The sequence below is a fragment of the Excalfactoria chinensis genome, chromosome 3 (genome assembly GCF_039878825.1).
Source record: "Excalfactoria chinensis isolate bCotChi1 chromosome 3, bCotChi1.hap2, whole genome shotgun sequence".
In the NCBI taxonomy this organism is placed as follows: Eukaryota; Metazoa; Chordata; class Aves; order Galliformes; family Phasianidae; genus Excalfactoria; species Excalfactoria chinensis.
The window spans coordinates 99976440-100003612 of record NC_092827.1 but is presented as its reverse complement, the minus strand read 5'-3'; the positions used below and the strand labels follow the sequence as shown (position 1 = coordinate 100003612).

Below are 27173 nucleotides of genomic sequence, written 5' to 3'. Positions count from 1 at the left end.
AATAAAAAAACACAGCCATCTCTGCTCCTCTAAAATGTACTGACATCTCTGAATTCCAGATTATTTGGAGATATTTCAGTTTTGAGCTGCTGTAGATTTCCTGAGTACAACAGCTGCTGGTCTGTGTGACCCTATAGTATGATTTATCACTGCCTGAGGCAGGAACGGGGAAAAATCCACACTGTGAATAATATGCGCAAACCAAGAATCAATAATGTATTTGTTAAAAAAGAGTAAACTAAGTAGATAAAATATGCCTCACACAGCGTCTTGCTTTTTCACCCAACCTACCCTGTAGATTTTTTTCATATACGTCTTTTGGGGGAAAAAGATAAAAGAACATCTTTGTTTCTTTTTGCTCCAAAAGGAGCTGAGTATATGTAGTTTCAGCTGATTTTCTTTATGTGCTCTTAGGAAATCTTTGATTTCCCTTGGAGAGGAGATAAGAACTGTGCTTCAGTAGAAATAATGTCAGATTGTTTTGTTTGTTCTTGTACGCGTATGGCTCTCACTAAGTACTCTGTTGGTTTTAGATAATCCAGCCAGGTCTTTGGGTTGCATCTGTCAGAGCAATTGAATGTGGTGGAAGTGATTCAGAGGATAGAGATGGGCTGACAATGCTGGTTGTTTTCTTTGTGGGAGTGCTTATTCTTGTCCGTTGCCTATGTATGTCCTACTCCTCTGAAAAAGTTTCTCAGACTTTTTATATTGTCATCTCTTTCCATTTTACTGTAGTAGCTTGTCTTCTCTTATATACACGTGTATCCCCAAATCCTTGCACTTCGACTCTTGTCATGTTACGCTGCTTATTTTCAGTCAGAATACTCACAGCTCCAGCGGAGCTTACAGCCTTGAAATTCTCTCCCAAACCCAGTCCTCCTTTCGAAAACTGAAACCCATCTTGCAACCAAAGCTGCTGTGCTCTCTCCCTCTCCTCCTCTTTCATCCCATCTTGCTGCACCTGAGTGCACTTCCCTCATTGCCATCAGTTCCCACTGCTGGCACAAAGATTCTCTCAGCGAGGAAAAAGAGCCTCTCACAGCTATTTCTCCCTCTTCTCCCCTGGCCTAGCCTACAGGCAGGCAGCTGCATCAGTAGACAGCAGGGACCTCCAGCACTGCGAAGCACATCGAGGATATCTCATCTTCAGATGAGCCTTCTGTAAGAGCTTGCAATCAACTGCAAGATGCATTCCCAACAGGGAACAGGGCTTTGCGAGGTCCAGGGCTGCATCTCATTCCTACTGCTGAGCAGCAGATCTCTGGAAGCAAAGGCTTCCCTTCATGCTCAGGGAACTTTGTGTCAAGGAAGTTCACGGGATAGTGTCAGCAAAGGTTAAGCATCACTACATTAGACCACATAAACCCCGTTTTTCAGGAAAACAAGAAGCTGTAATTGAGAGGTGGTGCTGACTTTTTAATCTCTTTCAAGGCATTTTGGAAGGGTAACATCGGTTCTCCACACTTTGCTTCAGGCATTTTTATTCAAATCAGTAAGTAGAGGGGAAAAAAAAAATGTTTAACTGTGCTGGAATGGAAACTACAATAAAGCCAATATCCCATTGCTGTTCAATTCAGTGTATGATGGCAGATTTCACAGCTGACTAGCGTGTTGCACTTTGTTTCCAATTACTTTTGCTGGATTATGTTACCACCCACAGAAAAAAAAAAAACACCCCAACTTGCTACATGGGAATAAGTAGAAGATGAAATACTCTACATTAAGGAGTTCATGTACATTTAGGAACCTCTTTCAATTAACATTTCTCTGTGCAATACTCGTTTCTGGATTAGCAATTCTAGATATGGTGTAAGGAGCGTGTTAAGAGGAAGGATGTACTTGAACTCATGAACAGCTGTTTACATGTGCCTAAATGGCTATGCAGTTTGCACAAACACTGAATATACACCCTTGTAGGTAAGATCTTATAATTGCATAAGTACCTCTGCACGTGCATCTTTCATTTGCTTTTGCATTATATGTACTTTCTCATACCATGTTAGGATGCCTATTGCTGGACTAGAGAGATCTTTTCCCTTTCAGCACCGTGCCGTCTTTCTGCGGTTCCCCTGTTACATTCAGCTTGAAGCCTTAAGGCTTCATAGAGAACCTCTTCTCCTCCTATTTTCTTTCCCACCAATGCTAACAAACGTCAGACAGCTTAGTAAACTTTAAATCCAGTTTTTTTTGTTTGTTTTTTTTTTTTACTGGAATCCTAGGTCTTGTTAACGCAAGTCTCTATCTGCTCAATTGATCTACATAGTTATATTTTACTTCTATATTCAGCTGATGCTTTTATCACCATTGTATGACAAATGTTTTCCTGATGATATCAATGTAGTAGAGTGTGAAATGAAGCATGGTGTGATAACGTGTGTTTCAGAGAACTAGCAGATGGCCTCCTTTTTTCTTGCACCAGTTTCCTGCAAGTGACCTCTTCATTGGCAGCTCTAAGCCAAGTCCAGGTTTGCACTTGTACAGAAGAGCAGTGGAATTGCAGATATGGAAGGTGGATTGGCCGTTCCGATAGGAAAGACAACTATTGGTCAGCACAGCGATGAGCAAGCATGGGTCCATCATTGCTGACAAGCTGAGGCAGAGCCAGCCCAGCTGGAGCCAATGCATCTCAGCCTGCAGCTTCCCTTGGTTTTGTTGACTTGCATGGAATTTGACCCCTGGTGTCAGCCCTCACCTGGCTGGCTGAATTGGGGCTCGGTTCACATGGCCTGCACAGCTCCCTGCCAGCCCCTGTGGCTCTGTGAACCAGGGATCACTGAGTTACTCTGTGCTGTTCCTGGGCCCTCCGTCATTTCAATACTCTACCCTCTTTGTGTCACTATAGCATAGCAGAGGCATTCTGTTCCTTCTGTTTGTTGCTATATGCATATTTTGGGTTCCTTTACTAACCTTCCTCTACCAGCTGCCTTGTTATCAAGTCAGTGGTTGGATGCAATTGGCAGTGATTCTTCGGGAACCGTATTTATTTTCCTGTTGCTGTGGAATTTATTCAGTTGAGGGAAATGGGAAAGTATGCTCCTTGCTTCAGAGGAACTGAGAGACATTTCTTCAGAAGAGAGCTTTTTTTATGCATTTTGAAAATGTCTCATTTTCCTTTTTAATTTTACTCACATGCCAATTACTTACTGCAGCATCATTTAAAACGGATGCAGCAAGTTCGTGTGGCTGCGTTTCTTGCAGTAACTGGGGTAAACAGAAGTTACCGTATTTTCACAGTACTTAGTTTCACCATCTTTCTGAGTCTTAATTTTTGAGTAGACAGCAAATAATAAGGTTGTGTTCAGCTAAATGAGTTCAGTAAGGCAAAGCAGGTTATTTAGAAGACTCACAGCTCTCCTCTTTAGCCTTCAGTGCAGCCAATTGAAATTAGGGCTGCAGCTGATCCATTTTCAGGTTGCAAGTGTCCACAAAAATGATCAAACTAGCAACTTGTCAGCTTGTTTGTTGGGTCATCACGTGACTGTAGTTATTAAAGAAAAAAAAGAAAAGCCCAATAGCAGCAGCAAAGTTCTTGGTAGGATACTACTGTCTGTGCTTCCGGAAAGGCTGGATTTACCATGGTAATGGAAATCATCTCAGCGTGAGTGAATTCATTTTGACTACTATAATACGTCTTTGACAAGATGATTATATGGGCTTGGTTGCAAGATTATACTCCTGTTAGTTTCACAACTGAAGGACAAGTGAACGTATTGAGTAACCCCACCTCAGGCGTGCTGGGCTATGCATCTCATTTGTTCCCTTTTATTGTCATACATTGATGAGGTTGAAGTGTTATGATTACTGTGTTGTCAATAGCAAGTCTTAACCCACATGACCATAATGAAGCTCATTTGTTCACATGTCTGCTCTGATTCAGAAAGCATTTTTAGCCCTGATAGCAATATTGGATTTCAGACCATACATTGGATGAATGCTCGGTGCTTTTTTCTCTTGTTAACAAACCTGGTGAGAGTTTATTTTCCACGCCCTCTAGTGCACAAAGTACAGCAAATACTAGCTGTGTGGTGGATATACCCTGTCATATTGACTGCAAGAGGGGTTCTTCTGTGCATTTCTACAGTATCAAAATGTGACTGTTGAGCTCCTATTAGAGGAACATTATTAAATATCACTGGCAAATACGTAAACTGAATAATGCAAGTTACTCCATTTTGACAGTTGTGTTGACTGAACAACAAGAGTCAGGTTTGATTTTAGGGCACAAGAGCAGCCTTGTAGAGCAGTACGTCCCTGACATGTGCACCAACATCCCAGTGTAGATATTCTCTGAGAAACTCTGAAATGAGCATTTGTGCTGAAATGTGTTTGTTTTTTCATGACTTGCTTCAAAATGAAACCATTAAAACTGGCAAATAAGTATATTGAGATTGTGATGAGCTGTTCTCAAACCTCAGAGAAGGGAGCAGACTGAAACGAATAAAAACCTTTCTAGCATTTAGACTGTCAACAAGAAAAAGACCTTTTTTTTCCCCTTTTTTTTAATTTAGGATGAGCTGATGTACCGAAAACATCTCAGTTAAACTGACAGACTCTAACACTGACCCCTGTGGCTACTGAAGTGTTTTTTTCTGGGTTGGCGTTTGCTTGTTAGCATTATAACCTAACAGCTATAATCCGTTATCATCATCTTCAGCTATATCATATTAGGGGTTCATTACTTACTACTTAGGTTTTCTTAATGGACTTTTCATGGGGAAGCAGTGTTACCTGTCTGTAAGCTGGTCATCTTTAATAACATGTAGCAGCGAATTGAGGACAGTAAAAGAGACAGATAAAGCTCCCAGCATCTCCATACAGTCTGAGTCCCTTAAATAGATTTCCATTAATTTTATCTCACAAAATTCTTGTTACGCTGCTATTCGTTGAAGAACACGTAGTATGTATTTTCCAAATGCTACACAGACAAATTGGGCATACAGTAATAGACTCTCACAATGGTGTGAATGTTTCTCTGCTAAATCCCCTCAGCACAAAAGGCTGAGAGTTTGTCCTGTGTGTTGAACAGCAGGGAATTCATTGCATATTTTCTGCATGTTAATATAAACGGGAGGGACTTGAATGTTCTCAATGGTTGTTTTCAAGGGAATAAATAGAAATACAAGGGGAACTTCAGCATGCATCTCCACGCTTACTGTCTTCCTCAGTCCCTCCCTACACTTTGTTTCTCTAGAAGAGCACAATTATTTAATATCTATTGTGTTGAAACAGTTCTGTAAAATTTTATCACTCCTTCTCTGGGAAGTTACGACCACGAGAGCCTGCATAACGTCCCGTTTGTTTCACTGCTATTTCTCAGGTCAGCGTGATAATTTCCAGGACTAAGGTGATAAAGTCCTGGAAGCAGATGCAGAAGCTCGTAAGTCAGAAGATCTTTTAAAGCTTTCATAGACTGTCTCCATGGGTAATGTCTGCCCAAGGACACGTGAGAAGCAACAGGATTCACATGCAACCGAGTTCAGTTTTTGTTGTTGCTTTGTTTTTTTTTTGTTGGCTGTTTGGAGGTATAGCCATGAAACAGAGAGTGATAGTAGGGCATAAGAAGTAATGAAGAAGGCTGTTCTCTAAGGGAGGGTTCCTGAACTGAGAGGGGCACAAGTGGCAGTGAGTTCTTACTCGAGAGCTGATCCTGGTAACAGACAAGGAGTTGTGGTTAATGGGCACTGCAGCAGGGTTACCCCGTGCTGAAAGAGCTTTTCAGGAGCAAAGACAGCCTGTGCTGTTGTGGTGATATAGCAGGATCTGTTGCCAAATTGTAAGCTTTGCCACTGCAGAACGTAGAAAACCCAGCCTGTCTTGGAGACCTGTGTGTGCTGGTAAGCAGATGCTTCACCTCGCACCTATCACAGACATACAACCTACCAACCCTCCCTTTTTCTATAACCAAACAAACCCAGTGAAGTCCTTTAGAGGCGCTGCTTGTCTGCACCTTACAGATAATGCTCCTTTGCCTTTTCGTGCCCCTGTCCTTTTCAGTATTCCAGAGGAGCACTCACTGCAGTAACATGGGCCAGTGTCACTCTTATTACTTTACCTGTTTTATCTTTTGTGAAATTGAGCCTTTAGCCAGAATTGTCTGAGCTGCTGCTCCAGGAGTCGGTTAACTGTGAGGCTCCTTGAGCTCATTTCTCTCCAGTAATTTGATTCCCACGTGCTCACTGAGATTGCTTTTTTGCTGAGAGCGAATTGGGGGGGGGGGAGGGTGGTGGGTCTGTATGTGTGTATGGGAGCAGGCCAGAAATGTTGCAGCAGACAAATGCAGCTCGGAAGTAAATAAATAAATAACAATGCAAAAGCAGGCTTAAAAAGATTCCATCTCACTTTATCTCCCTTTAGCCCCGTCCTATAAAACCAAATATTTTCCTGTTAGAGAATCAGAGAGACAGGGCTTTTTGTGCTGGTGCACGGTGTGGAACAGGAGGCCAAATTCCATCTCGCTTCTGCATAAAGCCAAAAGGATAATCCTTTTATTTAAATTTACCAGCAATTGGTATGAAGCACTAAGTAGATTTTTGTTGTTGTTGTTGTTGCTGCTGTTTTGTAGTTGACATCATAAAAGGTTTCTATAGATTTTAAGATCTCTTCTGAAATTGGATTCAAAGCTTTTTATTTTGATTGCTGATCTATTTCATTTTATTTATTTTACCTTCGTGTTTACTTAAGGGGAATTGAACACCAGTCTTGCAGATAAGCTTCTATTTAAGGGTGGTTAGTATGGCAGCAGCTTCCTAAATAATGCACAATTTATTGAGAGAGTAATAATTCTATAAAACTGTGAGTGTGTTCTTAGTTTTGGGCAAATTCCATACGGAAGGTGAATACAAAAACAAGCCTGAAAAGTGAATCTTGCTGGAGGGAGGATTGTTCTGAAAATAAGCCATTCCGTGCATAAACAATGTTTTATTAGCTGCCTGAAATCTGCTTTTCTCTCTCTTCATGGTCTTCATTTTGCATCCAGACAAACCTACCAAACTCTTGGTGCAGACTTCCTGTATTATAGAGTCATGTTTTTTTAGATGGAATGTTACTAATTCGAGCAGACTGTCCGCTTAGAGGTCTGTTACTTTATATGACCTAAATACATTGTTCTGGTGGCCAACAGGCTGGCCATGAGGCAGCAGTGTGCCCTTGTGGCCAAGAAGGCCAGTGTTACATGGCTTGATGGTCACATGCCTTGATGATACCAGCAACATTACTAAGTGTCATGGGAGTATGTGTTCTCAGCACCAGTTTTGGTGGCTAACAAGCTAAAAAGCTGGGTGCATCTACTGCTTTCTGCAGCATCTGTACTTCAGCTTATGGCATGAGGGTGATGTATGATGTAAAAAATGCTGTGTGCATGCATCTGTGTGCCAGATTTCATGCCTCTTTCTGTCTATCCCCTTTGCTTGCTTGTATGCAGCGCCTGCAGCTCCACCTCTTCAAAGGCTGTTCTATTAATCTAACCTACTGAGGGCTATTCATACAGCTTATGGGTTTTTATATTTAAATCCTCACAGAAATGATTTGCTGCCCTCAAGTTAGGATTTTAAAGGAAAATTAAATTAAGGCTGCCTAAGTAATGAAAGCATCTTTAGATATGATAGATAGAGACCATCAAAGCAAAAAGTCTGCATCCCTGGAAAGATTTCTGATATTGTTTAGTGCTGGGGGGAGTTGCTATTGCTTGTATATCATGCAGTATCAGGCCTTAAATTTGTATGTTTATGCTTCACAAATTCTTTAATTTCCAAAGGTGTTTGTTATGCTTTCGGTCATAAATTAAGAGATTTATATATCAAGTGTTTTTATCCTTACAAGACCTATGGCACTGGGATCATAGTGCTGTATAGTTTTGCTGACAGAGGGATTAAAGAAAGAACTTTTGCCATGAGATGTAAGCCTAGCATTAGTTACTGTGATGTATGTCATATTGTTGTCTGCCTAGGATGACACATGTATGAGTCTGTTCTTTCTAGAGCAGCTGAGTTTTCCTAACCAGAGCTAAAAACAAACAGTCAAATAAAAAACCCTAGAAAATCACTGGCCCTATTTTCAATTTGTTTACATAGGAGAAGAATAAATAATGTCACCTAAAACCTTTAAAAACAATCTTTAAAGTAGAGTGGTGACCAAAAGTAACCCCAAACCTAGACTGAAGAAGGTGGGAACAGAATCCATTTTCTTTTAGATGGAGAAAAATGTCTACCTTCAATTTATTTCTCATTTCTTCTGTCTTTAGGTTTTCCAAATGAGCCTGCTGCTGACATTGCCCTTAACACTACTAAGGAATGGTTAAGCAAGAATCACAATGAGGTATGGAATAAAATGTAAATTGCCCATTTGTTATTATTATTATTATTATTTTAAGATTATGGACTTTGATACTGAAAAGGGTAAACATCAGCTTTAGCCTTAAATTGAATGTTTAGTCTGAAACAAATGAAATCAGGCTGAGACAATATGGCAGAGGAAAGACTGTTATATTTAAAAACTACACTGGAGTCGAAGGGAAATACCTTTGTTTGAAACCACACTCTGCGTTTCCTCTGCATTGTACTCTTTCCTGGCAAAGTAAAAGTCTGTTCTCTTTTGGAGCTGGTTCTGAGCCTCGGAGTTTTCATCTAATAATGAGGAGATTCTTGGAAAGGAAATGTATGTAATAGTTGTCAGTGGAAACAGTCACCAAAGGTCACCAGTGCTCAGAGGTCACCTTACAGTAAAGAGCCTATGAAGGTATTTTCTTATTTTTATTAATTTTTTATTTGCTTATGGTTAAGTGTTCGTTTTCCCTGGAACTCTCAGTAAACATGTGATACAACAGTGATTTTCCATATCTTCCCTTTCTAGTTTTTGTCTTCTCTGGTTTTTGTTCTGAGCAGACTGATAGTTCTTAGTGTTGAATTGGAGAAATGCGACAAAGAAGCAAAGAAGTGACAGACCAAATAAAATAATCACGATGTCTTCAAATAAAGAAATACCCGCTTCCTGTTAATGACAGCCAGCAGATCTCAGACAGCTCAAGTTGTTCAGTATTTTTGTCTGAAAATATTTAACAAAGTGCAGAAAGGAGAGGAAATAGATATAGGGATATAATTAGTAGTTTATTTCCTTTATCTGTGCTTTTTACTGCTAAGAGATCCTGAGAATTGACAGGAGGAATTTAGTAGCTTTATGGTTTGTTGATGTTGGGTTTTTTGCTTCTGTTGTTTGGATGTTTTCTTTATACATAACTAAAAGTTAATACTGTGTTGAGATTGAATGGTAAACCGAGATTTTTCAAACCTGAATGCCAAGAGGTACACGAAGGAATGTACATGCTCACTCAATGTATCTTTGTGGCTCCAAGTGAGCGCTTGGCGCTTTCCGTGACTTAAATATTTGAGCAGTGGAGTAGATTTGGATGGACAGTCTCTGTTAACACTTTCCTTTACAATATTACGTATAATTGAATTGCATTTTTACCATGTAATTTAAAAATAGACTGAAACTATTCTCTTTACTCCAGAACTAAGCTCTTTAATTTCAAAAACTGAATATGTGTTATATAAACAGGCCTTAATTACTTTTTTCTTAGTGTTATTACAAGAAACTTGGCTTCATTTGGTAGAATCCCTGTCGCCTGTATAGAAGCTTTCTTGATGAACGATCTCTTTGGAGTATTCTGCTCTATGATTCAGCCGTTGCTTCTCAACTGTACTTTTAGTGTAGACTGTTTAACTTTTAGTGTAGACTCTGAGTCTTCCCTTTTTCTATTTCTGCCTTGACTTGGCCTGGAAACCCACATACGCACTACATGCTCCCCCTTTCTAATCATCAGTGTGCTGCTTCCATAATATTCTGGTTCCCTTTGTAGATTTCAGGTGAGTTCCTGCCTTGGTTTTCAGGCAGCTTCATCTCTGTCTTGGAAGCAGACTTAAGGCTCGTAGCACATAGTGATTGAAATGACGATGTTTGTCATATATGTTTTTGACTCTGATTGAGCTGTAAGCACTTCTTGCAAGTAAAACATAAAACATCATTGCGTGTCATACTGAGGACAGCAGTATCTCATGCAGAGAAGGCAATCTTTGGGGATTATGTGGTTGTTGGGTCACTGATGTTTGTAACAAGGTGGGTACAATTAGTCGGGATTAAATGAATTGATACAGCACAATGCTAAGTGTGAATCAGATCTATTGCCTTGGAGTAGCTTTGGGGCATTGGGTATTATACATCACCCAGATGTTCCTCCCAAGTAGCTCATTGTACAGCAGCTGCAATGACAGGGACTACTTATGTCTCAACAATACAGCCTACTCTAACTGCATGTACCATGCCATATAGACCTCCCTATAAAAGTTCTTGTCATAAAGATAGAGCATTTCCCTCTATACCCGCTGGATATTTAAATTTGCTTGTTCTAGGCTAGAAGCAAAACCTTTAAGGATTTGCCATGAGGTCATCTTTACAAAGGACTGTCTGTATTTCACTGCTGTAATCTCTGGCCAGAACTGCTGCCCTGACACTGGCTGTGCTGTCAGAACAGGTCAGCCTGTCCTGCTAACAGCCTCACCTGAGCGAGAGGCCTTCTGTATTTGGCTGGGCTGGACTTCAGTGAATCAGCTTCTTCCTTTCACTCCTTCCTGAGGAATCTTTAACTGAAAAATCCTGTCCATGTTCTGCTCCTTCATTAGAGTCCTACGAAGTTCTCTGCCATAGTATTTACAAAAAAAAAGTGATTTGCATTTAATGAAAGGTTTTCTCATCCAAGCCCATTGTTGTGCTTGACCCCTCAGGTGTTTGCATAAAAACTTATTAGCATGCTTAACTTCGACGTGGCTTAGATGAATGCCTCATTACCATGCAAATGAAGTTAGCTCCTGTCTGAGGTTAATTGTTACAAAGCAGGGGAGAGAGGGATCTATTATAATGGACTGAACACCGACTGGCAGCCAGGCAGGGCAGCAGCCATGGCAGCCAGACGGCCTCAAACTTAACTACACCAAGTCCGCTAGGGAAAACAACAGGATTGGAAGTAATGGTTGGTTCTTAGTTGTTTGTAACACGCAGCGCTGTTCTGGTCTTGAAATGCAACTCTAAGTCAAACTAATTTCTGAGCATGTTTTACACCAAGGTCTGCTGACTTGCAGCCAGAGGGCGAATCTAGTTTAGAAGCTGGTAAATGGTGTTATACTGTAAGCATAGAAATCCCTCTGAGCAGGCTCGAAGAATGGCAACAGTCAGCAGTACTGGGTTAATTTACTGCAGACCACCTCGGCTATCTCCTTAGCAAACTGCATTTTCACATTTCACCAAGTGCTCTAAAGGTTTAATAGAATTCTTCAGAGCACAAAATAGAATTGATTCCTATCCTTTAGGAAATTATACACTGGGATTCATTTAAAAAAATGCACATTAAGCTCTTTGAACAATTTTGTGCATTTCTTTTTGGGACGATTTGGCAAGGATGGAGGTAACTGCCACTTGACTTCCCCTAATGCTTCACAGAAGAAATGTGTCACCCTTAAACCCTTGATCCCTATATTTTTTGGGAGCGGTGTTGGGGTTGTGCTTGTGTTTTTCATGGCCGATATCTTTGAATGTTTGCAATGTAAGGTGCTGTTATTTTCCCGTGCTGTAGGATCACGCTGTGCGCCTCAAAAGGGTGGAGAAAAAAAATGCTCAGAGTGTGCCTTACCTTATGTCACTGACATGAAAAGCCTCAGGACCTTTTCACTGCTCAAGAAAAGACTTTAATTTAACAGCACATTTAGCTCGAAGTATTGTTCTTTCTCTTGCACAATATCTCGCAACATTTATTATGCGCCTCAGTAGAACAACAACCAGGAAAGTGTGATTGCAATATGTGCTCCATTGAAATAACCGATGCAGATTAAAAGCACGTAGATGGAAAATAAATCAGCGCATTCCTGAATCCTTTTCATTAGAGTCACGATTGAAAAGACTTTTTTTTTTACTTTGCCTTAAGTACATGAGATATGAGATTCAAGTCTATCTGCTTTAGCAAGTGGTTACACGTTATTTTACTGTCCTCAAGTTAGGCTCAGCACAATAAGGATGCCCAGCACCTGTGCTTTATTTTGTACTGTGCTTCAACCAAATCACAGTGGTATTTTCCACTGCAGACGGTCAAAGTGGAATAACCTTTCCTGTGCACTGATTCCCATATGTGCGAGCACTTGGCTTTGCCTCACGGGCAGGAGCTGCAGTATGAGACCCGGGAGAGCTGGGAAAACATTCCCTACACTGAGACCCATTGGGTCTTTACAGAGCTCTTCACTGTGATGCTGCAGCAAGCATGGTTAGGCAGGGCTAGAGCAGAGCAGTGAGGGAGAAGCTTCCCCAGATGTGTGGTGTAGCTGGGTGGCCCAGTGGGCATTAATCCAGCTGTTCCATGTGTTGGCCACCCAGGGCAAGCCTGCTTTGAGGCATCTCTGCTCTAAGAGTTATTGTTGCAGAAGTAAAGAAAAAGCAGTGGTGTTAGGTGCCTGAGGGGAGACAGGGCAGCTGTGTGGGCTAGCAGATACAGGGCAGGACCTACAGGAGTGCTGCCAGCCTCCCAAGTGATAACCTCCCCTGTGAACCAGGGAGGTTATCCTGAGCACCTAAAATGGTGCTGGGTACCAACTAGCATCCATTTGAGAGGGGGAGATGTTGTTTTGGTGAGCCTCTGCCTGGAAGGGCAGAGCAGAAGGAGCGGCTGTGCTCTGTGTTGCCAAAGGCAGGATAGTGTAGGCATGAGTGAGTTTTCAAAAGCACTACAGCTTTATTTAGGGGCACGCAAATAGGATCACAGCATCACATGCAGCACTCTGCAGGTAAGCAGAGGTGTAAGACTGCAGGGAAGGAGCGCTTCTCCTGTCTCTCCCTTCAAAACTGGGTCAGGCAGTTAAAACAGAGTTGCTTTGCCTCCTGAGCCCATGAAAACATGAGGGCAACCTAATTTTGGTATTTCTGTTATCTGCTTGACTGAAAGATAATTTATTATTTTGATTATTTTTTTAGCTTTGTCTCCTCCCCGCCCCCTTCCTTCCTTCTGCTGGTCCCAATGAGCTAATTTGGTCTCCTTGTTATTCAGAGACAATTAAACGAAGTGCCATCTTGAGATGAGGTCTTGTCCCTATCTCTACAGAAGGATGCGGATGGAGACAGCGAGTCTTACAGAATGTTGTTTGGTGTAGCTTACTTTAATGTAAGCTCAGTTATATACCCCTAGGCACAGCTGCTAAACCTTTACATTCATTCCAAGAAGTGGAGTATCTGTCCGACAATATCTAATGAATAAAAGTTTGTTGGGTTTTTGTTGTTTGTTTCAATGACCTAATAGAGGCAATTCCCCCTAAGACTGTGTTACTTTTGCTTTGGGCTGGCTAGTTTTCATGCTTAGTTTTACAGTTGTCAGATGAAAAGTGTGTGTGATTTTGAAAAAAATAAAATAGTGGGCATATATATTTATGCCTAAGGTGATATCTTTTATGACAAGTTTGGGCCTGCGGTGACATGTATTTATTTTAAAATATATTTATTACTTAGAAATAAAGCTCTGAAAATATGGGCTTCTGTTACAGCCACGGATGGATCCTCAAGGACAGTCAGGGTGCCAATAATTCAGGTGGCTATTTTGGTAGCTCTCAGATGCCGGTATCATTTGATTAGCATAATCTTCCCCCCCCCCCCTCCCCAACACCCTTCTCTTGGGTAGGTTAAAAAATGATCTCCTTTCTATTTCTACATTCTAATTAGGTGGTAATCATATGCTGCTCTGATTGAAATGAAAATCAGCCATCATGCCACTGTCATCTAGCTGAAGTTGAGGAAAAAATGCTTTTCAACTTGTACAAAATGAAAATGATTTACTCGCTCTGTGTGGCTGCTCTCTCACCGGGCTCAAAGAGATTCAGTGCTGTCCCCAAAGCCCAAACCTAACTATCATCCCAACAGGCAAGTCATTTTCTGAAATGATAAGTAAGCTGCCAAGGCGGTTGATGCTTTCTTATATGTTCTTCGGACTGCTATTCAGGTGGAAGGCTGATAAAGCAAAGCAGACAAAGCCTCTATTCATTATACGCGATACTTTATTAAACTTAAAAAGCTTTTGTTATTTTTGATGCAGTAATTGAGGAAAGGCAGGAAGGCACTCCTCTTGAAAAAAAAACATTTCAGAGCTTGTGATTGCTGTGGTTGTTCCATATGAACTGTCTCTATGCCACTCACTTGCGACCAGGAAGGGGCTAAGGAGAGAAACACAGCTTCCTATCACCCCTTTCCCACCCAAACTGTTGAGGAAATCCACTTCTATGCATACTAGAGGTGTCTTTAATCAATATGTATTTGCAAAGATTTATATACACTTATTGTACTGTGTAATGACTTCTGAAACCCCATTACAGCTAATTAGTGCCACTAATACAAGACAGGTCTCTGCATGGTTTCTTTTGTGTTTATACTAGTAAACCACCTAATAAGTTAAATTTTCTAAAGCGTTTGTTCTTTTTATCTTCACAATTGGTACTTACGATAACAAGAAACTGAATAACTAGAAATGTCTGTAAGCATGTAGGTAAATTAGCAAATATATCTGCAGATCAAGAACGAGTTCTCATCTTGCTTCTTTGATTTCTCTTCCTGATTTCTGAATATTTGGAGGGATCTGAGCCTGCATTAAAAGAAGAGAGGCCAACAGGGAGAGGGAGGTGATTGTCTCCGTCTACTCAGCTCTGGTGAGGCCCCATCTGCATTACTGCGTCCAGGCCTGGGGCCTCCAGCACCAGAATGATGTGTAGCTCTTAGGGCAGGTCCAGAGGAGGGCCACTGAGATGCTCAGAAGGCTGGAGCACCTCTCCTGTGAGGAAAGGTTGAGAGAACTGGGCTTGTTTAGCTTGGAGGAGAGAAAGCTCCAGGGAGACCTTACTGTGCCCTGATGTAGTCCTTGTTGCTGTCTTTTATTATAGAATCATAGAATACCCCCAGGTGGAAGGACTCCACAAGGACCATGGAGCCCAACACCTGTGTCTGAGAATGCTATCAGGGTAAGAGGGAGGGCAGGAAGGTCAGTTTGAATTTGGCCCCAGGGAGCACTGCCAGAAGGGCTCCCATACTGAGTCTCAGTCGAGGTCATCTCATGAAGACAGGCATGGCCAGTAGCAGATGAACTAGTGTAGGGTTGCTTTGACCTGACCTCTGAGCACAGTGAGTGGGGCAGGGAGCAGAGCATCCCACATCCCACCCTGCAGCCTGAAGGGGTGGCCCTGCCTCCATTTGGGGTTTCTTTTGGCTGCGAGGCTTTCATCTCTGAACCAGCTCTCAGGGGCAGATGGGAAGCGTCTGGCCCTGTGATCTGAGCCCCCCAGCATGCCCCAGTTGTGCTGCAGCCCCACAACCCAGCATGTGCTGAAGGCGGGCGGTTGGACCAGCTGCCAGCCATGCCCATGCAGCACAACATGGCACTGAGCGAAACCACTCCACTGGCACGAGCAGTGCCTGACTGCACCAGCCAAGGGCACATGTTTTGTTCCACTGGCACTTCTCCTGGCATCCTGCGGAGCGTATGATGTCTGCTTTTCGGTGTTCCATTTCCAGCAAGCTGACATCGTTGGTCGGCTTCTGGAAAGCTGCCTCTTCTGTTTGATTTAAACTCAGTTCCGTTGCCTACAATTATGCCAAAGCAAAGCATCCAGTATGGCATGCGAGGCTGAAATAAAATACAAAATCACACTGAGTGATTCTTAGGAATGCAACCATCAGGTCAGGCTGCAAGGGAAGAACTGGGACAAGCTACCTAACTGTGAAGGGAATTCTTTTTAAGTTTTGCTCTGTCTTCTCATCTAAGATTTAATCTGGCCAATGCCACCATCATCTCTCAACCTGGTGCTGCTTTCAGCAGCGGGTTACAATCAAATCTATGTGGAACTGAACCCACGTGGGTCTTTGTAGCCAGGGTGCATTCCTTGTGAGGGAAAAAAAAATGAGTTTCTTGCTGCCAGACTACAGCATCGTGACACAGCGTTTGAGATATATGATTCTGACATTTAATAGGTTAGATGATATTGGCCACATACTTCATAGGTTCCGTATCACACTGTATTCCTGAGAAGGAGAAAAATGGGTCTGTCTGCTATATATGAAATGACAGAACAAATGAGAAGAGCACTGTGGATGTGGGGAGCATTGACAATGGGAACGTGTTCAAATGTGGGACAGGCTTCCAAGATAAAATACCTGTTAGTTAACAAGAAGCAATTTGTTTAAATCCAGAAGTGGGCACAGTTTGAGGATATGCACTGCCTTCCTACTTAGACTTCAGGACAGGTTATTTGACTCTTCTGTACTGGGGAAGAAATGGAGAATAATTACTTGTAAAGTGAGCTATGATATTCTTTCCTTCAGTTGCAGTGGGGATGTGCACGGTGCTTCCTGAGGAAAGTCTGTGCACAAAGGCTGCAAAAAGACTCTCGCTGTTTCTCACCTTGCTCCTAACCTGATCTCTCATGGGATAAGAATGAAGATCCATTTGTGCTGCCATAGGCTGTTTACCAGCACTAAATCTAAATTGAGTTCATTTATTTTCTTCTTTAAAATAAAAATAAAATAAAATGCTTGGGGATTTGTAAAGTAACCAGAAAACAACTAGTGGTTAAGGTTACCAATGCTGGTTAGAATTAAATCAGAATTAAGTAGGTTAAAGAGCTGCATAATTGTACAGTTGAATTGGAAGTCACTGTGACAGAGCACGGATGTGACTTGCAGCTTTGCGTTCTAAATAACCATGCTGGATTTGCTCGTGCCTCTCTAATTTTCCCTCTTTCTTCATCCTGAACCAGCGGCACCAAACTTTGAATATTTGCCTTGTCTTCGCTATTAAAAATACCTCATGCTAATACAATGCTGTACCCTTTAGTACTGCAGTCTGAAATAAAATCTAAGAAGAGCAGCTACCTGTTCATCCTTCAGTCAATCAAAATGTGACAGATCCAGGGGGATAGGTGTCTTTCTGCAAGAGAGTGCAGCCTCTGCAAGAAGGTACAGTGTGTTATGAGCCCATCTTGGAGCATACCAGATTGGAGGAGGTGTGAGGAAGGGTTTTCAGGTTCTGCATTCTTTCCTGTCATCTTCCTTCCAGCTTTTCCACGCACTTAACAGGGACTGGTGTTGGAGCCTCAGTCCGGCTACGTGTTCTCAGATTGAGGGATGGGTTTTACGTGCAACTTTCAACCTCTCCTGCTGGAAATCTCACCTTTCATGTGAAGTCCCTTTGGGTTTTGTAAGTCAAAAGGTTAAAAAACCTTAGCCAGCTAATTGTACATTCATAATCTTACTCTTCAGTTGAGATGTTAATATGTAGCTATTGCTTTATTCCTAAAGTACAGCACATTTGATTTATTTCATTAAATCTTTCTAATTTTCCCTCATTTTGCAAGATTACATGTCAAATATCTTTTCTATGTGTGGAAGAAGTCTTTGTGCTTGCATTGCTGCTTACTGTTTTGAAGTGAATGCACGAAACATTGCCCTAATGTATAAAACTTATCATATAACACTTGGAATCCTCTGAACTCAATCTTAGAACTTGATACCTGTTAGATGATAACCTCTTCCCTCTGGATATTTAAACAAACATTTTCTTTTGGGAATGCATACGCTTAATGTATGACCTGTCTGATGATAACCTCATGATGGGGAAATATTTCAAAAGGCAGAATAGAAATTAAAAGCCTTAGTCCTGCTGACTTTCACTGTGACTCTGCTGCCTCAGTGCTCTGTGTCCCCCGTTAAAATTTCTCCCTGCAGACAAGATATTAAGTTCATTAAATACTTACAAAGCAAATATATTTCCCTTCAGACAGTTGAGGCACAACTGCCCTTGATATATTTCTTTGAATTACATATGCACTGATACAGCTTAGAGATAGCATAAGCGCAAGATCTAATTAATATACATACTTATATTTGTAGAATGCCCTAGGCATTTTTTTTTTCCACAGTGATTTTTATGGGGTGTAGAATAGGAGAATAAAATCTCATTATAACTACAGGTTGCTTATATGAGAATGCTCTTAGGGTGGGCCCAGGTCTACATGGGAATATGGATACTGCCTGTCACACTGTTGGTGACTGAAGCCCCCATTAGCAAGGTGGAGATGAGGATGTAAGAAACGGCAATCTCACAGAAGATCAAAAGTGCTTGTAATTCAAAGCTCTGAGTGTAAAAGCAGAGGGTAAGCTTCTATAGACTAACACTAGTCCTCAAAGCTCCCCTAAATTTTGGCAGAGAGAATTTTTGCAGTGCTGTTGCTAATGAGGAAGGGCAGGCGTTCGTGTCTTTAATGATGGCAGTGTTAGCATTTGTTAGAGGAGGCAGATGAAAAGAATGAATTGGCTCCCACGTTGAAAGTACAAGTATTTACAGAAATAATAGTTATATATTCACTGGCACTTGTGTTGTTGTGAGCGTGATGTTTTAGACTGCGCAGGGCTCAGAGACAGAGATGTATCTGAGGGACAGTCCCATCATATGCAATTTATAGCTGTGGTACTGCAGAAATAAATCTGACTTGTATGATGCCTCCGAACAGTAAAAGCTGAGAGAGAAATAAGTAGCAAAGATTTTTGGAAACCGTTAGAGAAAAAAGAAGTATAGGCAGATAATAACGAGCATATATATTGCTTCAGTACTTGATGGCACAGTGAACTGGGATTTCCAAGTAAGTGGTCGGTAACTGATCATTGTTAGCAATTTCTGGTTGCTTTCTAAGCTTCGTATGTGGGAAGGAAGGGTCCTTCTGTGGTCGGAAGATCTAGGTCTGAGAAGTGAGGGCAGATGCCCAGCAGTGGCCAGCCATGAGCAGCACATCTTACCCTTTGGTAAGGCTTGGCAGTAGGCAGGAGCAGGGTAGGCTGACATGTTCTTAACTGGAGTATTGCAGGAGCTTTAGCACTGTAGTACTGAGAAGCTATTTGATGGAGTTTCTTCGTTCCCAGATAGCCTAGTTGAAAGGGAAAGCTGGAACAGACCTTGAAATTGCAGCATCAGCTACTGGGTTTTCTGGAGCTTGCTGGTGGAAGAAGTTGACTTTGGATGTCCTACATATCCAGAGCAGGTTCGTAGGCTAGAAGTGAACTAACTCTTCATGCAAGCATCTGTCAGGTTCATTGATTCTGGATCTCCCCTTACTTGTGCTTTACTTCCCTTTGCAACTTATCCCTTTCAGGCGTTCCGTGTTCTGCCCCATGTTTGAGTGGAACTTGTCTCTTTATCTTGTGCTCTATTGGCTGGGCATTTAACTAAGTATTGGATGAGGTGAGAGGAAACAAAGCGTACCTCTGCTCTGGGCCTATCTTGTGTTGCAGCTGTTGTTTTTAGGTAGAGATTTCAAGTCCAGCTGCTGGCCCTGTGGGAAGTGGCAGGTTGAATCAATTATTTGACATGCACATTCTCCGTTGGCAGGATTCTCGGGAGCCTTATAATGGCACAAATGATGTTACTTGCTAGTGAGAAAGAAAGTTACAATTGGGTATAGCAATTAATATGCAATTAGGAAGGCATTCTTTTCTTTCCAAGTTTTTTTTTTTCTTTTTTCTTTTTTTCTTTTTTTCTTTTTTTTTTTTTCTGCAGTTATTTTTAGGTTTGAATCAACTGAATAGTTGTAGAGTTCCTTTTGAAAGGAGGGAAGGGGGTAATGTTTTTCCTGCATTAGCTTTGGTTTGTTTGTTCCTCCTGCAGGGAAACGGAAAAGCACAGACAGCTGTTCCTTAAGGCAAAATTGGACGTGAAATGCTATCAAGTCACTTATTTTCTATGAACTGGAATGCAGCAGTTCTGTGTTTTAATGACACATTGTTATGCCTTACTGCTTGAACCTACATTTGTTTAGAAAAGCAATGGCGTTTAAACTTGATTGCAGGATATCTCTAAAAGCAGTCTATGAGAGCCAGTTAAGGTGTGGTGGTGATTTACCATTGTTGCTTCCCACCATGGTGAGTCTGCCCAACAGACTGTAAGGAGGGAGGGCACTGGGCTGTGGCTGTGTTGAGATGTCAGCATTATCAGAAATGACAACATCTGTGAGCAAAGGAACAGAGCAGTCATGACCCACTCAGCCTTTGGCACTGCTGCTGAGGCTGCCATAGGGGGTGTAGTTTCGAGCCAGCTCCCGAGCACTCTTTAAGCTGGTGTTACTGGCTGCTTGTGGGCTGATGGTCACTGACTTTCATGTAGGCTATCTGTGTCACCTGGGCTACATTTGAGCTACTGATGTACGAGCAAAAAAGGCTCTATTTTTTATACGAGTCACCTGAGTTGTTGCATCCCATCTACAAATTAGATTAATCCGCACCCATGCGAGTAATTCTAGATGAAGTTATTTAGAGCTGTTGTTTTTTTTGTTCCAGATTACTTTCTCCCAGCTGCTTTAGAAAGGTAATATTAGAAAGAAATGTTTTGTGGTTAATGAAAACACCTCTGAATGTAAAGCCACATATAGTGCATAATTCATAAAGTTTCACCAAATGAAGATATATGACAGGTGCACAGTTTTGCTGACTAGGTGACCTCTGTGGACTCTTGCTAAAAGAGGTCACATTGGATCTGTGAACTTAGATCCACAACTAAACTAATTAACACGATAGGAAAAGGTTAGGCCATGGTATCACTATTTGTAGAACTGGGTCGTAATTTCTTTTTCAGTTAGTCTTCTAGCATGTTGCCACACCACGGTGCTTCCTATGAATAATGAAGATATTTTGGAGAAATCATATGAGCAGCTGGTTGACTGTAGTTAATTGACATATTATTGTATTCCAGCACATTCTGTCAGGGACTGCTGTGAATGGCCTAGAGGCTTCTAGGGAGAAATAAAGCAGAGATAACCAAAGAGAAGTTATTTTAATTCGAGCAGTTCTACAACTTTTTATACCCTGATTCGAGAAGGGAGTTGTCTAAAATACACAGAGAATTTGGGGTTAAGGAATACTGATCTTAATAAATTTGGGCTGTGCGGATGGCACATAAGCTCCTGTAGAAGTCAAGCAATGCACTGAGCCCCGAAGTGTTTTAAAATCTGAGGGAGTGAATGACACAAATCCATTTACTTACGGATTTAATCCAGGCTGCTTTGTCAAAAATTGGAGTAATGAATTGACAAGGAGTTTAAGAAATGAACCGTGTATGTAATGGAGGCATGCTAATTACTGTCTTTTTTTTCCCCCCAAGGTTAACAGAGTTTAAAATGAATGAATCTTTGTTTTTAGAATGAGGACTAAAGAAGAGAGCCTGCGGGAAGAGGGGTGGGGGGTTACTTCTTGAGAGAACAGTTTTGTGAAATGAGATTAGTAATGGGATAGCAAGCCTTTCACCTCCAGGTCACCAATGCAAATCCAGACCATTTTGTTCGTGTCTGAGAGCTTTTCAGCTTTTGCAGTAGCCTGGCCTATGTATGAGGAGGTGGAGAGCGTGATCTGGGTCCCTATCGCAGCCGATGCGACTCTCGGTGGGCTGATCAATATATTACATATTTAAAGAGTGTGATCCTGCAGTTGCAGCACCCAGCTGGAGATTTTGCTTTTCTTCCCAGAGTATCTGGGATTAGGCACAAAATAGAAAATGACAGCCTCCAGTGCTGATAGTTTCAAATGTTCATAGACGTACAAAGGGATTTCTTCTTAGATGTGCTTATGGAAGGAAATGGAAAGCAAGAACTTCAAAGAAACTGAACTTCTGATCATGGAACATTTTATTGTGCAGTTAATTACGTAAAATAGGCTGAGCGGAGAAATCTTAGTGATTTTTGGCTGCGTGTATAATTAGATCTACTGAGCTGTTTCCTCAGCTAGTGTCAGCCTGCTTAGCTTTCTTTAAGTCAATTTGCATCAGCTGAGTAGTGGGAACCCGGTCTTGAAGGAAGCACTGGCTATTTATTATCCCACAGGAACACATAGCTTCTGTCCCTTAAGGAAATTCAGGCCAGAATGTATAAAGTAAGGAACATGGTACTATCTTCATTTCTTTTGAAGTGCAGATGGGATAATATCAACCACCAGCACTTCTGCTTGGAATCTGTAGCAAGAGGACGTAGAAGTAAAGAACGATGATGTTCTGGGGATGTACATGCATTTTGGTACTTGGAGAAGAAAACAGTGATGGGAGATTTCGATCTTTGTAGGCTGTAATCAGGAGGCAAAAGTTGCAGGCATGGAGAAATTTCAGGTCAGAAAAGAACTGAGCTCTAGGAAAGCCCTTATCATGGACTAATGCAGGAACAGAATAGAGAATGAAGTACTTGTAACAATGGCTGGTAATGAGCAGTGAGTGTACAGTAACACTGCTCTGGTCATGTTTTCTGTTCTTTCAGAAGTGTTTCATGTTTGAAAAACAGAAAAAGTACCTTTATGCAGGCTTCCAGATTCTGGTTTTAAAAGAGCAACGACCTTCCAATGGTAAAAGAATTAAAGCTTGAGGCCAGTGATACTCTGATGCCTTCCACAGTTGACAATGCAAGGATCCTAAGATAGTAACTATTGTTAATTAAGTGATTTAAAGGCAGTAATTCCTTTGAATCATGCTGGAGATGTTCACAGATATTCTTAGTAGTCTGTAGGCCTTGAAATGTCCAGTTTCTTGCTCACTCCTTGTATGTTTGATAGTGACAGAAGCTGAGTTGATGGAAACATTAAAAATACTTTAGAGAATGCCAGTGTCTAATTAGGAACAAAAGTCATGTTCCTTTGCCTTGAAACCAACATGAATGTCCTGTCTCAGACCTGAATTCAAAAAACACAGACTTCTCTCAGCTGAGGGGACTGACTTTGCCATCAATATACACATCTGTGCAGTATTTCTGCCCATTGAGTTGCATGGGAAGGTTAATGGAGTCACAGATAATGACTGTGTTTATTTTTCTTCATTCACATTTAACAAGAAATATCGTTTCTTAAGACCTGAATAGCCATCTTGCTGTTTACTCTTAAATACTGATGCTTTTTGATAATCTCAGAATAGTTCTGTGCTTGTCAGAATTGTGTTTTCACGCATGGGCTGGAAATAGGTTGGACAACTTCTGGGATGATTTAATTTCACTTTCATAATGATGTATGGGGTTTCTGCAATATCCTGCATTCCTCTGTGGTATGAGAGCAGTTGAGTTTAAAAGTTTGTGATATACATAGTGATTAATGAAGTAACAGCCGTTTACCTCAGATCTAATTCTGCTTAGAAAAGATGGTTCGCCTCGCACTAATTATTTCTCTGTTGTCATTATTTGCATCACAGGCATTTCAGTGCTCTTCATCTTAACTTATTAAATCCTTCTTGCTCATGCATGAATCTGGACAGCTGGATGCCACTAATGGGGCAGCTAGTGCTACCCAGTGGTCTATAATCAACATTCTGTTGCCACACATTAGCATCACACTGTATGCCTAAAAGGACTAGAAATTTGATTTGCGAAGCAACAGCTGATTAGTAATGATTAACAAAAAGACTAGGGGGTGGTGGATATTGCACAACACTGCTTCCATCCTTTCAGGGCTCAGTAAAGAACAACATATCTGGTCCGTCAGTGTGAACAAAAATAAACGAACCATTAGCTAAATGCTTTTATGGCTTCTCTAAGGTTGTTACAAGCCAAATGCATTTCACAGTGTTTGAATAAAAACAGAGATGGAAATTACCGTAAGTTTATGACAAAGAAGGTGTGTTTATTTAAAAAAAACAAGATACATTTTTTTTTCCCTGCAGTGCCGAAGCAGTACAAGATGCAACAGCCATGCTAAATGTATAAAAATAACCAAATTGCTAAATATACCTTGGATGCCTTGCCAAATCCAAGAGGCTCCCACATGCTGAGGTGAACTTGCCATCTATAAAGGCAGTTCACTGCGGGTACACAATGAGATGCACTGGAAAACCAAAGTCTAGCAGGAAACCTTCAATGACCACTAAGAAACATATTCAGTACTCCATAAAGAACCCGAATATGCCTTTGTAATACCTCAATTTCTTCCAACTGCTCCATCTGCAGCACCTACTGTGGTAGGCAGAACTGTTTCCAGTTTACAGTTTTGGATGATGGATTTTTAATTTCCTTCATCAGCAAAAGGCTGATGCGGGATATTAAATGGGAAACACTGATGCTGCCTGCATTGAGGTCGTATCAGTGCTCGGAAGCATCTGATCAGGGAATTCTTTGCTGGAGGTTTTTATAGTATTTCCTTTAGTTCAGATTCCTGTCCCAACAGTGTTCAAGAAGCGTCTGGATAGGGAGCTAGGAGATCTGGTTTAGGGGTTTTTCTGTAGGTATGGTAAAGGGAGGACGGTTGGACTAGATGTTCTTATAGGTCCTTTCCAACCTTGTGATTCCACGATTCTATGACTTAGGCAGAGGTTTAAGGAGTGAAGCCATCAAAGCAAGCAGTATATCATTCCCTTGTTGCAGTAATGCTGTGACTCCAGATACTATCTCTGCCTACTGGGAATTAATTTTGTCTTTTCTCTTTTGGCAACAGAAAAGAGGATGTAATATAGCTGTATTTGGAAATGACACATCTGGGAAGCGTTAAAAAGCAAACAATACAAGAATTTGTCATAAATACCCAAATATTGCACAAAATAGTGTATATGTTACCCTGTTCCTTCTGTCACGCTTCTACTGGCAACTACTAAAAAGACAGAAATATTTGCTTCAAAAGTTGGAATGAAAGTGGAATATGAGTTGTTGCCCTCTTAGCAATAAACCACAAAGTGCTGTGAATTACAGACCTGTTGGTGCACTGCTGAGGTGACTGTAGGCAGAGAAGCGTAATGCAGTCCAAGTGTACGTAAATAGCCTACTAATGCACAAACTGCTTCAGTTCATCACTGTAGTGGACATTATTAAGCTAATTATATTATCCTTCATGACTTGTTATTCTGTCGTGCTGTTTTATAAATCAATCTGATCTAACTAATATGTTTTGAGGGAGAGTTTTCATCTCTTCTTACAGAAGAGGATTATTGTGGAAGGCATATTAAATACTTGTCACTTCAGAGATCTGGTGACAATAAATGCTTGGCTGCTCATTTTCTGGCAGGTCACGTTTCAGTTAAAAACAAAAGCAATGAAGAAAGTGGCATGTAAAAAAAATATATTAAAAAATGGATTGTCTAATTTGATGCCTTCACTGGTTCTATTTCATGTCATTTTGCTTCAAATCACACCAAGTTGGGCTTCAGACAGTGCCTTTGGGGTGTTTTATTTCACCTTCAGTAGTTCAGAAGGTGCTGCCGTAGCACATACAAAATGTCCATCAGCATGAAAGGTGAAATTAATGCTTGACCCAGGTCTTTTGTTTCTCACTCTGCTACGGGCATTGCAAACTGGGGCTCTGTAGCCACAGTAGACCTGTGCTTCTGGGACAGCTGTAGCTCTTCTTCTACAGGGAGCCCTTGTAAGGTTCAGGGCAACGTCTTAGAGCTGAGTTTCACAAGAGTCACAACTGCTGCAAGGATGAGGGCACTGTGTCCTTAAGCTAGGAAAGCAATTCAAGGCTTCCCGGTTATGGTTAACTCCTGGTTCTGTATTTCTTATTCCCTTTCTGTGCTTCTTCCTTGCTTAGCTACATTCTGTATACCAACAAGGGAGGCTGGTGTATAATGTGCTGGAAAAATGTTTGGGTGAAGAAGGTGCTCGTTTCCTCTCTTTCACTACATATGCTGTATTAAAAACCAGGGAAGTGGTTAGGCTTAGTAGACACCTATGTATATTTCATGCTTAGATATGAAGAGTTAAAGTTGACTTGTGAATGTCCCCCTCAATCCCAAATATTAATTTAAAATTCAACAAGTACTTAGGGGTGACATTGTTAAGTATATGTTGTACAATATGGGTCTTTGAGGGGAACAAGGGCGATAATTATGGCTTTATACTATACCAAGAGGGAAATCAGTTTGCTGTGCATGGAGTGTTGTGCCCGTTTAGTATATGACCTAAGTTCTTCAGGAAGGATCCCTTGTCTCTCCAACTCTGTGTAATGGTGTGTGAAACCGATTCTGGGTCTAACGTGTCTCAATCCCTAACAGAGACTTCCTGTTTAATGAAAATATGGAGAAGTTTTCTCAAAAAGAAGACAAAAAGCCATTATATCACTTACTGCTTCATATTGGTTAAATTAATGAATAGCAAGTCAAAACAAACCAAAAATTGGGACCTAAAGCTTTTGAAAATGATTATGAGCTATCAGCCATCCATAACTTTCAGTATTCTCGTGGGTTTGCAGATCTTTCAACTGCTTATTCGGATTGTTAAAGGGAGATTTGAATGGGAGAAGAAGCAGGAGGAGGTCATGCTAACTTCAGGAGGGAACAAATTTAGTGGAAGCTAAATTCCAGCTAAAGTCATGCTGTTTAATGTATACAAATGATCGTGTGAGGTGTTTGGAATGACTTACGTACAGCAGAGTTAACACTGTGGCTCATCTTGGCCTTAACGAGACCAGAAACGGTTGCTGTGTACACCTGTTGTATTAAATTATGATTACTGTTTTTGTGGTTGATTTATGACTTTTGCTAAACACAATCTGCTTTGTCTACATGACTTCAGCAAAACCTTTTTGACTGAACTGCCTCGGTTCTCAGTAATGATATGAGGTAGTAGTTCATCATTATAGTACAAGTCATGCATGAGAGTGTTGAGCCTGCTGAAGGTTTGTTAGTAAATTTTGCAGGTTGTTCTGTCTCTGGAGCAATAAGGACACAGCAGTGCTAGCTAATTAGCCTGCAAGCACTGTTCTAGGTGCGTATGTGACAGTGGCAAATAAAACATGCTGTTTATAAACAATATGATCTCAAAAGGCAGTTTCTTAAGGTGTTTTGGTTTTTTTTTGTTGTTTTTGTTTTTGTTTTTTAATCTGTGAACAGAAGCATTCTTAGAGATAAGTGATGTTCAGCTGTTATTTAGTATAGTAAATGTCGGATAGCCTCATTGTAGCCTTGCTTTCAGTGATAATTTATCAACAGGGAGTTCACGAGCTTGCTCACAGTGCGGCAGCAGTGATTATATTAAGTAAAGAGTTTTGGGGAAGAGGCTCAGAGGCCTACAGTTCTGATGAACACACAGACATGCCCAAGCTTTTCTTGCACTGTGCACCTGGGCGATAGTTTTGAGCTTTTAGGTCTGATTATTGCCAAAGCATCTACAATTTCT

At 41.1% G+C, this 27173-nt stretch overlaps 1 protein-coding gene across 2 annotated transcripts in view; it reads left to right on the top strand.

The window, feature by feature from the left end:
* The window catches only part of MACROD2 (mono-ADP ribosylhydrolase 2), an 809651-nt gene that overhangs the window by 549189 nt on the left and 233289 nt on the right, over nucleotides 1-27173 (top strand). For both annotated transcript variants that reach the window (XM_072330921.1, XM_072330922.1), the window contains exon 8: nucleotides 8240-8313. In XM_072330921.1, coding sequence (XP_072187022.1) covers nucleotides 8240-8313 — 74 coding nt within the window. The remainder of the gene's footprint in view (nucleotides 1-8239; nucleotides 8314-27173) is intronic.